This window comes from Leptodactylus fuscus, chromosome 2, assembly GCF_031893055.1.
Source record: "Leptodactylus fuscus isolate aLepFus1 chromosome 2, aLepFus1.hap2, whole genome shotgun sequence".
In the NCBI taxonomy this organism is placed as follows: Eukaryota; Metazoa; Chordata; class Amphibia; order Anura; family Leptodactylidae; genus Leptodactylus; species Leptodactylus fuscus.
The window spans coordinates 246,836,744-246,851,190 of NC_134266.1; the positions used below are offsets into that span (position 1 = coordinate 246,836,744).

The window sequence follows — 14,447 nt, forward strand, 5'->3', positions numbered from 1 at the left end:
AGTGGAATATGAGGTGTCCTAATCTGTCTCCCAGTGACGGTCAATTCTTTTTTCAACAAACTGATTCGATCTTGTCAAGGTTTGCATGACAGAATCAGAAATGGCGGTGCAAGGCCTCATGCTTGATAAGCCCCAAGGTATAAGAGGTTAACCACGTGCAAACCAGCAAATCAGAAATCTAAGGCTCAGTGTTATTCTTCTTCTCCCTTGGGTTTCACATGGTTGGTTTTTGGATTGGATTTTGAGGCTGAAGTGCTCCACAAATTCCTCCCCAAGTGCCTTCATGTCCACACATCCATACCCAGTGGCGTAACTAGAAAAAAACACAAAAAAGCACCGCGCGGCACCTAGTGCATTACCTTTGATAGCAACACAAGACCAATATTAATGCATATGCAATCACCTTATGGTGCTGTGAAATGATCACAGCATTCAAAATAGCCCCACATCCAAATTAAAAGTCAAAAGCAGCAGATGACAAACGCACTAGGCGTATACAGGATATCCAACCATGGACCAGTTCAAACTTCCACCAACAGTGTAGGGAAAATGAAAGAAATCCGCGCTTACCGACTTTATTCTTTGCCAATAGACCTTTATTAAAACCTTCCACTCACACAACGCGTTTCGAAACCTATAGCTGGTTTCTGAGGAAGAAACCAGCTATAGGTTTCGAAACGCGTTGTGTGAGTGGAAGGTTTTAATAAAGGTCTATTGGCAAAGAATAAAGTCGGTAAGCGCGGATTTCTTTCATTTTCCCTACACTGTTGGTGGAAGTTTGAACTGGTCCACAGTGGCGTAACTAGGAATGGCGGGGCCCTGTGGCGAACTTTTGACATGCCCCCCCCCCCCCCCCCGACCGACACCGAAGACCTCGACCGACTCACTCCTACGCATTCCTGCACGTTCTATTATGCCCAATAGTGGCCCCTTCACACAGTATTATCCTCCATAGTGGCCCCTGCACACAGTATTATCCCCTATAGTGGCTCCTGCACACAGTATTATCCCCCATAGTGGCCCCTGCACACAGTATTATACTCCATAGTGGCCCCTGCACACAGTATTATCGCCCATAGTGGCCCATGCACACAGTATTATCCCCCATAGTGGCCCCTGCATACAGTATTGTCCCCTATAGTGGCCTCTGCACACAGTATTATCCCCCATAGTGGCCCCTGCACACAGTATTATACTCCATAGTAGCCCCTGCACACAGTATTATCGCCCATAGTGGCCCCTGCACACAGTATTGTCCCCTATAGTGGCCTCTGCACACAGTATTATGTCCCACTGTGGACACCCATAAACAATTATTATACTCTGGGGTCTTTTCAGACCCTAGAGTATAATAATTGGAGACCCATGGGGGGAAAAACATTAAAAAAAACTCTGTTACTCACCTATCTCCCGGCTCCTACGCTGTCGGCCTCCGAAGTAGTCCATCTTCAATGACGTCAGACATCACATGACCTGGGACGCAGGCTGGGGTCACGAGACGTCAGACGACTAGGCCGAAGCCTGCACGGATTGTGGAGAGATAACAGTGTTTTTTATGTTTCTTACCTCTCCTGGTCCGCCAATAATTATACTCGGGGGTCCGAAAAGACCCCCGAGTATAATGATAGCAGCGGTAGCGGCTGTCACTGGGCCCCTAATGTCCTGGGCCCTGTAGCAGCTGCCTTTGCTGCTATGGCGGTAGTTACGCCACTGCTCATACCATTACCTACTGTCATCACTTGTAAATTGTAAGGGTCCTCTTTCCTACTAGTACATGTCAGTCATCTAGTTGTCTGTTTATTGTACTTGTTCTGGTGCTATCGATATAAGAACAATAACGATAATAATAATAATAATAAAGGATAGAATGACATCAGAATTTTTGATGATGGCCAAAGATGATCGGAATTTTGAGGAAATAAAAATTTTCATTTGTGAAATATTTTATTTGAACCCGAGTGAAACATAAGATGACACCCCAGAAAAAAGCTTAAAATCTGTCTTTTGCCAAGATTGAAGCCTCTCCCTACCCTCAAGGCAGGGCCGGCGTCAGCGCACGGCATAGTTGGGCAAGTGCCGGGGCCCACAGAGCCTCTGGGGGCCCCCCGGCACTTGCCTGTCACAATTTCAGCTCATCGGCGTCCGTCCGCCGATGAACTGGAATACATACGCGATGCAGGAGCTGCGAGATCAGCTCCTGCTTTAAAGCTCCGGCCCGGCTTGCGTGTGTAGGCGCGATGACGTCATCGCATCACGCCTACACACGCAAGCCGGACCGGAGCTAAGCAGGAGCTGATCTCACAGCTCCTGCATCGCGTATGTGATTGGAGGGAGAGAGAGAGGAGCGTCGGGGGAACGAGGGAAGGTGAGTGATAGAAGGTGAGTGTAAGTGTTTGTTTTGTATTACATATTAAGGTGAAACATAATGAAGGGGGCCCATGAAACTGGGGGGCAAATGAAGGGGAGGGGGGGAACGGCATGACACTGGAGAACATGAAGGGGGTGGGGAGAGAACGGCATGAAACTGGGGACAGAGATGGAGGGGGCCCAAAGAAACTGGGGGGCAAATGAAGGGGAGGGGGGAACAGCATGACACTGGGGCAGATGGAGGGGGGGGAGAACAGCATGACACTGGGGCAGATGGAGGGGGTGGGGAGAGAACGGCATGGAACTGGGGACAGAGATGGAGGGGGCCCAATGAAACTGAAGGGGCAAATGAAGGGGAGGGGGGGGACGGCATGACACTGGGGCAGAGATGGGGGACATGAAACTGTGGGCAGATGAAGGGGGAGAACGTGATGAAACTGGGGACAGAGATGGAGGGGGACATGAAACTGGGGGCAGAGGAAGGGTGTATATGAAACTGGGGGAGAGATGGAGGGGGGCATATAATTTACAGGTGACTGTAGGAGGATTATACTGTGTGGGAGCACATAATAAATGAATGAGAATGGGTGGAATCAACATAAAAGAGGGCGGAGCTAAATTTGCCGCGGTGCGCAGAGCGCGCCGCACATTTTGCCCCTCTTTCTACTCTTTAAAAGATTGGGAGGTATGGCGTTGGTGACGCCACACTCCTGCATGACGTCACTCGCTTCATCTGCAACGCACAGTGTCTCGACTCCCCCACCTCCTTTACAAGGGGGCCCACTGAGGCTCTGTCGCCCAAGGGCCCATAAAAACCTGGAGCCGGCCCTGCCTCAAGGTCTTGGTCATGTGGTCTACTGGCATAAGTGGCCGCCACCACTAGAGGGAGCTTACTGTATACAGTTATACATTCGTATGCAGTAAGCTCCCTCTAGTGATATTCTCTGAATGGATGAATTACAGAAGAATATATGAAAAAATGCTACCAAATCCAATTACTGTATTATTGTTTATTATAATTTTAGTTTTTATTTAATATTTTGTTTAGGAACAATTTTGCACTTACATGCAGCTGGACTACTCAGAAGTAGAAGACTCTTATCTCCGTCGCAGGAAAATCAGCTTCATGTTACCGGCGACCATCCAGGAAATTGTTCATGGAGATCCCATCCTGCGAGTTTTTCTCATGCAAGACAACACCCTAATAATGGTCAGAGAAGACGGTCACATCTACTTTTGGTCTACACAACTGAAGCTAAAACGTGACAAGGCCATATTTGTAAGTTCTAATGAAAAGCATTTCATGTAACATTTTGTTCATACATAACTCTACACTTTTGGAACCTATTTTTGTTTCCTACCAACACCTCCAACTCCAACTCAATCACTGGTCCACTGATTCTGGAACAGTTGAAATTTTTTCTCTGGTCCCCACCATTCCTGAACATTCACTTGTGTTATTTTCAGCACCAAGTATACAAATAAGGCTCTCTACTGTCAGGTAGGCAGTCCCGGGATTCCTTCTCCAGCCAAGGACCGCCCACCTGACAGCACAGAGTATAATTAGCATATTGTGAAACTAACAGCACTAATTGCTCAGGAATGGTGAGAGCTACAGAGAAAATTCCAACTGTGCCAGAATCAGAGCAGTGTGAGCCATTGAGTTGCAGGAGGTGGTGAAGATCCTCTTTAACCACTTTAGTAATGGGCCAATTTTTGGTTCAGGACCAGACACATTTTCAGATTGTTTTTATGTTCCGTTTTGAGGACTCCATTTTTGTCTTTTGCATTATGCAAGTAATTTCTGTGTCTTTTTTCAGTTATACAATGGATTTTTTTTTTTATGTAGATTGTGATTCCCATATAGGCATCACAATGTTCTTTTTTTTTTTTTTTTTTTTTCCATTTAAGTATGTCTTTGTAGACTGGGAGGAAATCCACACAAACACGAGGAGAACATACTAACTTCTTGCAGATGTTGTTCCTGGCAGGATTTGACCCCAGGACTCCAGTGCTGCAAGGCTGCAGTGCTAACCACTGAGCCACCGTGTTGCCAGATTTTATTGTTATGTTGTTTTTATTCTTGCATGTGTTTTAATTTTTTTTCTGGGAAAATATAAACAAAAGAGGAGGGAATACCTGTCTGTTTTTGGATTTTCATTTCTTTTCTTTTTTATTTAAAGTGTTAAAAAAAAACTAGAACAAGGCAACCACTTCCAGAAGTATATACTCTATGGGTGGCTCGTAAGAGATTACCCTTGGTTCACATCTGCATTTGGTAATCCGTTTGGGGAGTCCGCATGGGGACCCCCCTTCCCCCCCGAATGGACTACTGAACGCATTTGCAAGCGGTGTGCAGTGAAAGCACACGGACCCCATAGACCAGGGGTAGGGAACGTACGGCTCTCCAGCTGTTGCAAAACTACAACTCCCAGCATGCATACTGGCTCTGCTGTTCTGGGAACTCCCATGGAAGTGAATGGAGCATGCTGGGAGTTGTAGTTTCACAGCAGCTGGAGAGCCAAAGGTTCCCTACCCCTGCCATAGACTATAATGGGGTCCGTGTGCTTGCCGTGAGATCTCCGCATGAGTCATGCGGACAGAAAAGTAGATTGTGAAGTACTTTCCTGTCCGCATGTTCCCTGCAGAGATCTGGCGGCAAGCACATGGACCCCATTATAGTCTATGGGGTCCATGTGCTTTTACTGCACAGCGCTTGCAAATTCATTCGGTAGTCCCGAATGGATTACCGACTCAGATGTCATCGAGGCCTCTATCTATCTATCTATCTATCTATCTATCTATCTATCTATCTATCTATCTATTTATCTATCTATCTATCTACCAGCATTTCTGTGTCTCTCTATGTGATCCTATTTACATTATGGTTAATAACGACCAATTATTTACCTATATTTATATACATATTTTTCTATCTGTCTTGAACAATAAGTGATACCTTTGTTTTCTTTTTTTTTTTTTTCTTTAGGAAAAGAGTGTAAAGAAGATGACAAAATGGGTTACTGATTTTACAATCATGACACAATACAATAAGTTAGTCCTGGCAACTGGGTACGTACAAGTTTCTAATATCCTACTAATATTATAAGTGTGAAAGTTTGTGTGTTTGGATGTTTGGATGTTTGTGAGTTTGGATGTTTGTTCCTCAATCACGCTAAAACGCCTGGACGGATTTGCGTGCAATTTTCCACAAACATAGTTTTCCCTTAGGATTGAGTCACAGGCTACTTTTGGTGCCACTAAACAACATGGCTTCCTAGCAGGAGACTCACAAAAGCAGGACTCCTAGCCCCAGCTATAGACTCACACACACTGCCTGGCATTTCCCTCACTCTACTCACTCAAATTTACATATAGCTTTCCCCTGTATAACAGATCACATTGTCTGTATTACTACATACACAATATAACACAATATAACAGATCACATTGTCTGTATTACTACATACACAATACAACACATCACATTGTCTGTATCACTACATACACAATACAACACATCACATTGTCTGTATCACTACATACACAATACAACACATCACATTGTCTGTATCACTACATACACAATACAACACATCACATTGTCTGTATCACTACATACACAATACAACACATCACATTGTCTGTATCACTACATACACACTCACACACACTGCCTGGCATTTCCTGCCTCAACCTGCCTGCACACTCCTTACTGTCACCTCAGCAGTAGCCCTCACTCTACTCACTCACATTTACATATAGCTTTCCACTATATAACACATCACATTGTCTGTATCACTACATACACAATATAACAGATCACATTGTCTGTATCACTACATACACAATACAACACATCACATTGTCTGTATCACTACATACACAATACAACACATCACATTGTCTGTATCACTACATACACAATACAACACATCACATTGTCTGTATCACTACATACACAATACAACACATCACATTGTCTGTATCACTACATACACAATACAACACATAACATTGTCTGTATCACTACATACACAATACAACACATCACATTGTCTGTATCACGACATACACAATACAACACATCACATTGTCTGTATCACGACATACACAATACAACACATCACATTGCCTGTATCACGACATACACAATACAACACATCACATTGTCTGTATCACGACATACACAATACAGCACATCACATTGTCTGTATCACGACATACACAATACAACACATCACATTGTCTGTATCACTACATACACAATATAACACATCACATTGTCTGTATTACTACATACACAATATAACACATCACATTTGCTAGCCCACCAAACTTTTTAAAGCACTTTTACAGTTTCACACGTCTGAGTCCGCCCAATTCTCAAATCACCGCAGACGAAGTCGCGGGTAAAAGCTAGTATTCAATATTAATGTATACATGTATATATTAGTAAATATGTTTATTTTAATCTGACATGCTAATACTAATAATACCTTCTATTGAATTTGTTTTTATGTAGGGATCGAGAGATCCAGCTTTATGAGCTGTCTAACCTGGAGCCATACTGTCAGATCACTGGGCTGGAAACTATGCCACTAAAGCTAGATTACTGGTAATGTTTAACTGGGGCATGCACTGGTTTTACTGGTATAATCCAGCACTATATACTCTACACTTCGGATAATGAATAAGGATATTTCTAATCTAGCAATTCCCTAATAAAATGTTACTATTACAGTTGCTTTCTTTAGCACCAGAAGTGATGTGATATTAACCGAACCTTACAGATGGGGTGGGGAATTGGAGTATATGGATGTCATAGAGATTAAGACGTGATTGAGGACCCCCTCTATTAGCAAGACTAGTTTCTGTTATTCATACCTCTAGTTATAAAGAAACTTTTCATAAATGAATTATACATGTAAATATAAGAAACTTTGTATTATATCTTATTTGAGAAATATGTTTTCCTCTCCATTTTTCAGGCAGTTACTTTCTCCATACTAGTCTATGAACAGGGAAAGTGGATTAAAAAATACACTCAAATAATGCTGTTACACTCTTTTTTTTGCTGTTGTTCCTTGCTTTTTTAACACTGCTAGGTTGTAGGTAAGGAGCAGATAATACACAGAATGAGGCAATAAATCAATTAACCAGGCAACAGCTCACACAATCACTCCCTCTTCCTACCTCCATAGAGTTGTATGTGTGAGGCTGAATACGGAGGTGGATATAATGTAAAAAAGGCAGTAAGATTGAAGATAAAGAGACAGAGAACAGCTTAATAACTGGTGAAGGAAAAAGAGTGCCTTAATAAGATATATTCTTATTTTTACCTGTACTATTCATCTATGAAAAATTGTACATACTTACCTATACATTTAAATGCACAACATATATTATCCCATTTCTATTGCTGTGGCCACTGTGGAGAAATGTGTGACTGCCCTAATTTTTCATGGTGACCAGAATTGATTGCAGGTTTGAGCTGCAGGACCTACCGTAATCAACTGATTTCCAACAGGTCCTAAATCAAGGAAGAGGACAATCCATTTAATTTCTTAGCACAATGTTACCTACAGCAACCACTCAGAGCTCAGCTTTCACTTCTTAAGATCTGAAAAAAATCAGGCTGTGTTGTGATTGGTTGCTATAGGCAATTGTTTTACAGATGCGTTTGTTAACTCTGCCCAAATCTCTTAAGTACCTGCCAACTGTCCTAAATTTTCTGGGACAGTCCCTAAGTTTCAAAAACAATCTTGGCAATTTAGCCTATTGAGTCAGAAAAGTGGGTGTGGTTTTCAAAACCCTGCCCCTGCCTAGATAGGACGGGCCAGTCTGGATCGTGCTCAGGGGTGGGGCTAAGTCATACTCAGGGGTGGGATTTACTCATCTCTATTTTACCAACATTAAACTTGCTGAGTATAAAACTGTCTAATAGTCACTATTGTGACCCAGCAGATCTCAGCTTCCATAATAATATAATCCTCGAGATACACGGATTTGTAGTGACACCTCCTTCTCTGGAATTGGTTATATCTGTATATACTGGCAATAGAGGGTGAGCGCAGGACAGATCTCCCTAACAATGCTTAGTTAGAGAGTTACTAGGGAGAACTTTAGAGCTTGTTTTCTGCTAAAAGAAAGTACAATGGGTTAATAAAGTATGTTACACAAATGTTCAGCAAATCCCCTCCCTACACAAAAGCCAATAAAAAGTGAAACAACAAACTAACTTTGAAATTCTGATCATTTGCCTATCTGGCAGCTGGATTATAAGCTTTTATAAAAAGTGACTTCTTCTCCTGAGATAGATTCTCTTTCATGGAGACTGTTCACTTATTTTCCTATTGTTCAGTATTAAATGTCGGCTATAGTCATGACACCTATAAATGTATATGTTATTATTAAGTGTGATTTACAATGTGTTTGTTAAGAACCCGACGTACAATATTTCCTCCTTCTTTCAATACATGGTTACATATAGTAAGCAGCTTATGGCCATAACAATACCGTAATAATATATGAACTACATGAATTATAATAATTACTTCAATAGACGACATCCTCCATGATCATGTTACCATGAGAACATCACTTTCTCACTATACGTATTGTTGCTACAAGGTAACCACCCACTTGGTAATCTATTGTGAATGCGTGACTCAGCCAAGTACAGACTGTGAGTGCTCGCCATGTATTACTGGGTACAAGGATTAATCCTATAGGGATTGCTGTGACACCATGCATCAAAGATAAGTTAGCTTTTATTAGCAGCAAACACAGTACAACTTCCAAAAATCCCACAGGATTGCCAAAGAAACTTTCTGGAAATACATAAAATTGGCAATATACTTTCCCAAAAACCTTTAGTAACTCTTTGTGCTTAGTGCTTTTACAATGCACCCTGTAATATGGCAAACAGTTCAATATTACAGACCCACAAAAGTAATCCTTGTGCTGTATGTTGCCTCCATGAGTCATTTTTGTCTCGCTATAAGCAGGGGCATAACTACCAGGGTAGAAGCGGTAGCAGCTGCCAGAGGGCCCGGGACATTAGGGGCCCAGCGACAGCCGCTACCGCTGCGTTTTTTTTTCTTAATAAGCCGTTACCGGCTGGAGTTTCTGCTTACAGTGAAGAAGCCCCCTTTTAATACATGATAATATTCTGCTGGCCTTAGAAGCAGCTGACTGACACTGTACTGTAATTTAATCTATAATGTACAAGTACACCCAGGTCCTTTTCCACCAATAACTCGTCCAGCTTTACTCCCCCTAGGACATATGTCACATACAGATTATTTTAGCTTGGTGACATCTGCAAAAATAGAGACAGTGCTATTAATCCCATCTTCTCTATCATTACTATATAAGTTATATGACAACAGACCCAGCACTGAACCCTGGGGTACACCACTTATACCAGAGGACCCAGCACTGAATCCTGCAGTACACCACTTATACCAGAGGACCCAGCACTGAATCCTGGGGTACACCACTTATACCAGAGGACCCAGCACTGAACCCTGGGGTACACCACTTATACCAGAGGACCCAGCACTGAACCCTGGGGTTCACCACTTATAACAGAGGATCCGGCACTGAACCCTGGGGTACACCATTTATAACAGAGGAACCGGCACTGAACCCTGGGGTACACCACTTATAACAGAGGATCCGGCACTGAACCCTGGGGTACACCACTTATAACAGAGGATCCGGCACTGAACCCTGGGGTACACCATTTATAACAGAGGAACCGGCACTGAACCCTGGGGTACACCACTTATAACAGAGGATCCGGCACTGAACCCTGGGGTACACCACTTATAACAGAGGATCCGGCACTGAACCCTGGGGTACACCACTTATAACAGAGGATCCGACACTGAACCCTGGGGTACACCATTTATAACAAAGGACCCTGTTTGAAGCTGTTTGAGCGCTGGGGACCGCCCCAGTGCTGCGAGAGAACTCATTTGCATACTGAATAAAACGGGATTTCTACCGGACGGCGGTGCAGAGAAGACATGTAAAGGTAGGAGAAGAATAGCCTTTCTTAAGGCTATTCCTATGTATTAGTCAGAAAAAAAGGGTATCCAATGATACGATCCCTTTAAGGGTTAATGGAAAATGCCTCTTATCCTGCTACTTTTCTCCAGCCGAAAGTGAAATCTTAGACCATTGTTCTTTAATAAAATATATTATAAAGTTTACTACTATCACCTGCGTTTTTGAGTTAAGCTAATCTGCTCAGTTCTTAAAATCTTAAAAACTTTCAAATGACTAGGGTGCGTTCACACGATGTAAAGTGGAGCGTGATCTGGCATGTATACGGTGTGTCAGAGTTTGCGCGCTCAAAAACATCCCATTGATTACAATGGGAGTTACAAGCGTATACGCCGTGTTGTTTTGTGCCCGTAATTTTGCGGCCGTAAAATTATAGGCGCAAAATAACGCGGCGTATTTGCTCGTAACTCCCATTGAAATCAATGGGATCTTTTTGAGTGCGCAAACTCTGACACACCGTATACATGCCAGATCACGCTCCATTTTACATTGTGTGAACGCACCCTAATTAGTTCTCATCTGACTTGTATACAAGATCCTAAACGTATTTCTCCTTTTCTCATTCTAGTGGCACCGACAGTCATGAATGTATGATTTTATATGGGGATGACAAGGTAAACAGATGACCAAATCCCCCATTTAATTGAGTTACTTTGTAGCAACATGCTAATATACAAATAGCCCAAAGGTTTAGGGCCCGTTCACACCGGCACAGAGGGGCGGATTATGGTGCGTAATCCACGTCATAATCCGCCCCCTCACAATGGTGGTCTATGTAGAAGAAGCGGGCTGCCCTTTCTTCAGGCGGATTCCGCGGCTTGGTGAGCGCGGCGTCCGCCTGGCATCAGCAACTTCCGGAGTCTGCCCAATCATTTGAGCCAACTCCAGGGGGAAAGCTGCTACCGCGACAGTCGTGGCAGGCGGGTTTTGACCCGAGAGTGACGCAGTTCCCATGGGACATCCCGCAGCAAAAAAGTGCTACGCATCGCAGTTCTTCCCACAGCGCTTTAGATAGATAGTTTGCAGAGTTTCCCTCTGCTGACTTTCTGTTACAATTATTCATACGGGGAAATCGCCGACATTTCCATAGGTATAATTGATATGCTGTGATTGGAAATCACGGCGTGTCCACATGGTGGTTTTTACCGAAAAGTGGGGATGAGATTCCTTAGAATCCCATCCCTACTTTGCTCTTACTGTAAAGCGTCGCAATTTTTCCTGCAGCGTTTCCACCACAGGCAAATCGCGGCGTTAATGTCCCTTGGAGCCCCAGCCTAAAGGAAACTTTTCACCTAAATTTATGACACTAAACCACCAGCAGATCCTTATTGGCCAATAGTGTCACATTTAGTGTCTTTAGTGTTCATAGTGTCTTTCTGTTCAGAGGTTAAAAAAACCGACGTACCTAAAGATCAATGAATTTATCTTTGCTGCTTCTGACATATGAGCAGTTTTGCATTGAAACCAATGATGTACACTTCAGCTTTACGTGCCAAATCTGCAAAATTTGGGACGCTAAACCTCTATAAGGACCTGTTGGTCGTTTACCGTCCCATATTTAGGGGCAGGTTTCCTACAAAGGGGTGGTATCAAGATTGAAAATGATCACCTATCCACAGAATAGGTGACAAGTGGCTGATTGGTGGAGATATGACCTTTGAACCTCCATCCATCATGAGAGCAGGGGTCCCATGTTTGAATTCTCCAGTCAGTGTCTCTGGGACTGCAGTCCCATACAGTCTGAATAGAATCAGATGGACAGTCCCAGACTATCTTCTGTAGTTCAGAACCACCCACCTGACAGTAGAGAGTCTGCTTGTACTGAAACTACTACTACTGACTGGCCAGAAACTGAGGGGATAGAGAAAAAAATCTAACTGTGTAGGAGTCAATGAAGTGGCATCTATTGAATGACGCAAAGAGTTAGAGGTGGTGAAAAGTCCTTCTTCTCACCTATTCTAATCAAATAGGGGACCACTGTATTTGTAATGGGTGGGGGTCCCAGAAGTTGGTCTGTCTTATGGATATGGGATAAGTTTCAATCTTGCTAAGTCCACCCATGCACACAACATAACCCTGTACATTGAGTCTATGCAGCAGTGGACATAGCATGCAGCCATACTACCTCCATACACTGCCATACAAGCTTCAATTTTTACAGAGTAAGGGAGCGTTCACACTACCGTCGGTGTCCGACATGTAGTGTCCGCGCCTAGTGTCTGCTCAAAATCTGTCACGGACACTAGGAGCGGAAACTAGATGTGTCCTTGACACCGGTCATTCACTTGAATGGGCATCGGGTGCGTTCTTTTGCACTCCATGCCCGTCCTTCCCTGTCCGCAAGAGAAGATGTCCGACTTCTCAAGCGGACAGAAGAACCCTGCATCAGGGTTTTTTTGTCCGCTTGAGAAGTCGGACATCTTCTCTTGCGGACAGGGAAGGACGGGCACGGAGTGCAAAAGAACGCACCCGATGCCCATTCAAGTGAATGACAGGTGTCACGGACACATCTAGTGTCCGCTCCTAGTGTCCGTGACAGATTTTGAGCGGACACTAGGAGCGGACACTACATGTCAGACACCGACGGTAGTGTGAACGCCCCCTAAGACCGCATGTACATGAGGGTGGCTGAGTGCCAATTTTTTTAAAGGACAGCCCTCAGATCACCCTCAGTAGTGTCATCCAAGGGCTTTCCGTGCCACATTCATTTCTGTGGTGGGATCAGTATTGTCCTGATTTCACGGAACTGGATAAGAATTGAATTGGATGGAATTAATGGAGTGGACCATCAGAATTCTCGGTTGGCACAGTCAGTTGTGTGAATGGGGCCTAATACATGTAACAACTAGCAAAATATCAAAGTGGAGCTATTGAATATCACCAGTCACTTTCTCTTCTATTCTCTATTACAGGGATGTGTGAACATTCTACTATTCACTTCAATAGGAGAAACCCTAAGGTAATAAATAATACTCATAATAATAATTATTTTTATATATATAGCACCAACATATTCAGCAGCACTTTACAAATCAGAGGGTAAATGAACAGACATTATAATGTGACAATAGGATTGAGGGCCCTGCTCACGAGAGCTTACATGTTATGAGATATTGAGCAGGAAACTAAAGCCTGCCCGCTGCATTGTTCTGTTTTCTCTCCACATACTTTAAGCAGAATGGGGGATGGGGTCCCTGAACCGTCACAAAACACTAGTGTGACCACAGCCTTACTGCTATTACTTACTATTACATTGGGTACTATTATATATACATGTAAATTAGAGGTTCTTGGTTGTACATATTTGTAAAAAGCCCATCCGCCCCAACAAGAATCTCTAAAAGGACATACTTCTATTGGACCCATGTACAGTGTGAATATAGGACAAGCAGGATCCACAGCAATGTTCTGTTCCAATAATAATGGCCTTTGGCAGATGGGAAACTAAAGTAGAATCTAAGGGCGTATTCTATTCCAATTATATAGTCCGGTGCAGATGGAATGAGTGGAAGTGCAATAGAGAGGGCCACACTCCTCATACAATGTGCAAAAACACTGAAAGTTTAGATAGCAAATCCTAGCTCAAGCTGCTATGACAGTATTACAGAGAAAGTGAAGTAGAACTCTGTACATGGCACCAGGACATATAACCAGGTGCATAACTACTGCTAGGGGCCTGTGAACGTAAGGGGCTCAAACGGCACCAGGCTGCCTTTTAAAAAAAAATAAAAAATTCTAATAGGCCTGCTCCCATTGACTACCACCTTTCCTGGTCATAATATGCATTGCACCCTAGGGCCTAAGTGGCCATGGGCAAGAGAGGGAAAAGGTATGTGAAAATTGGCCATTACCCATAGGAGTGATCCAACGGATAACTGCATATGGGGGCCACCATATGGTGTAGGGGCCTGTATCAGGGATCCTTACTGTATGGGGGCCTGAAACAGAGGCTCTTAATGTATGCAAACTCCCATTTAGTAAGGGCTCCCATTACAGGCCCCCAT

At 43.4% G+C, this 14,447-nt stretch overlaps 1 protein-coding gene across 1 annotated transcript in view; it reads left to right on the forward strand.

Annotated features, from left to right (window-relative positions):
• Positions 1-14,447, forward strand: part of LOC142195888 (cilia- and flagella-associated protein 337-like) — a 97,234-nt gene that overhangs the window by 22,232 nt on the left and 60,555 nt on the right. The window contains exons 6-10 of the mRNA XM_075265980.1: positions 3,416-3,646; positions 5,357-5,439; positions 6,893-6,985; positions 11,012-11,057; positions 13,356-13,402. Of these exons, the coding sequence (XP_075122081.1) occupies positions 3,416-3,646; positions 5,357-5,439; positions 6,893-6,985; positions 11,012-11,057; positions 13,356-13,402 (500 nt within the window). The remainder of the gene's footprint in view (positions 1-3,415; positions 3,647-5,356; positions 5,440-6,892; positions 6,986-11,011; positions 11,058-13,355; positions 13,403-14,447) is intronic.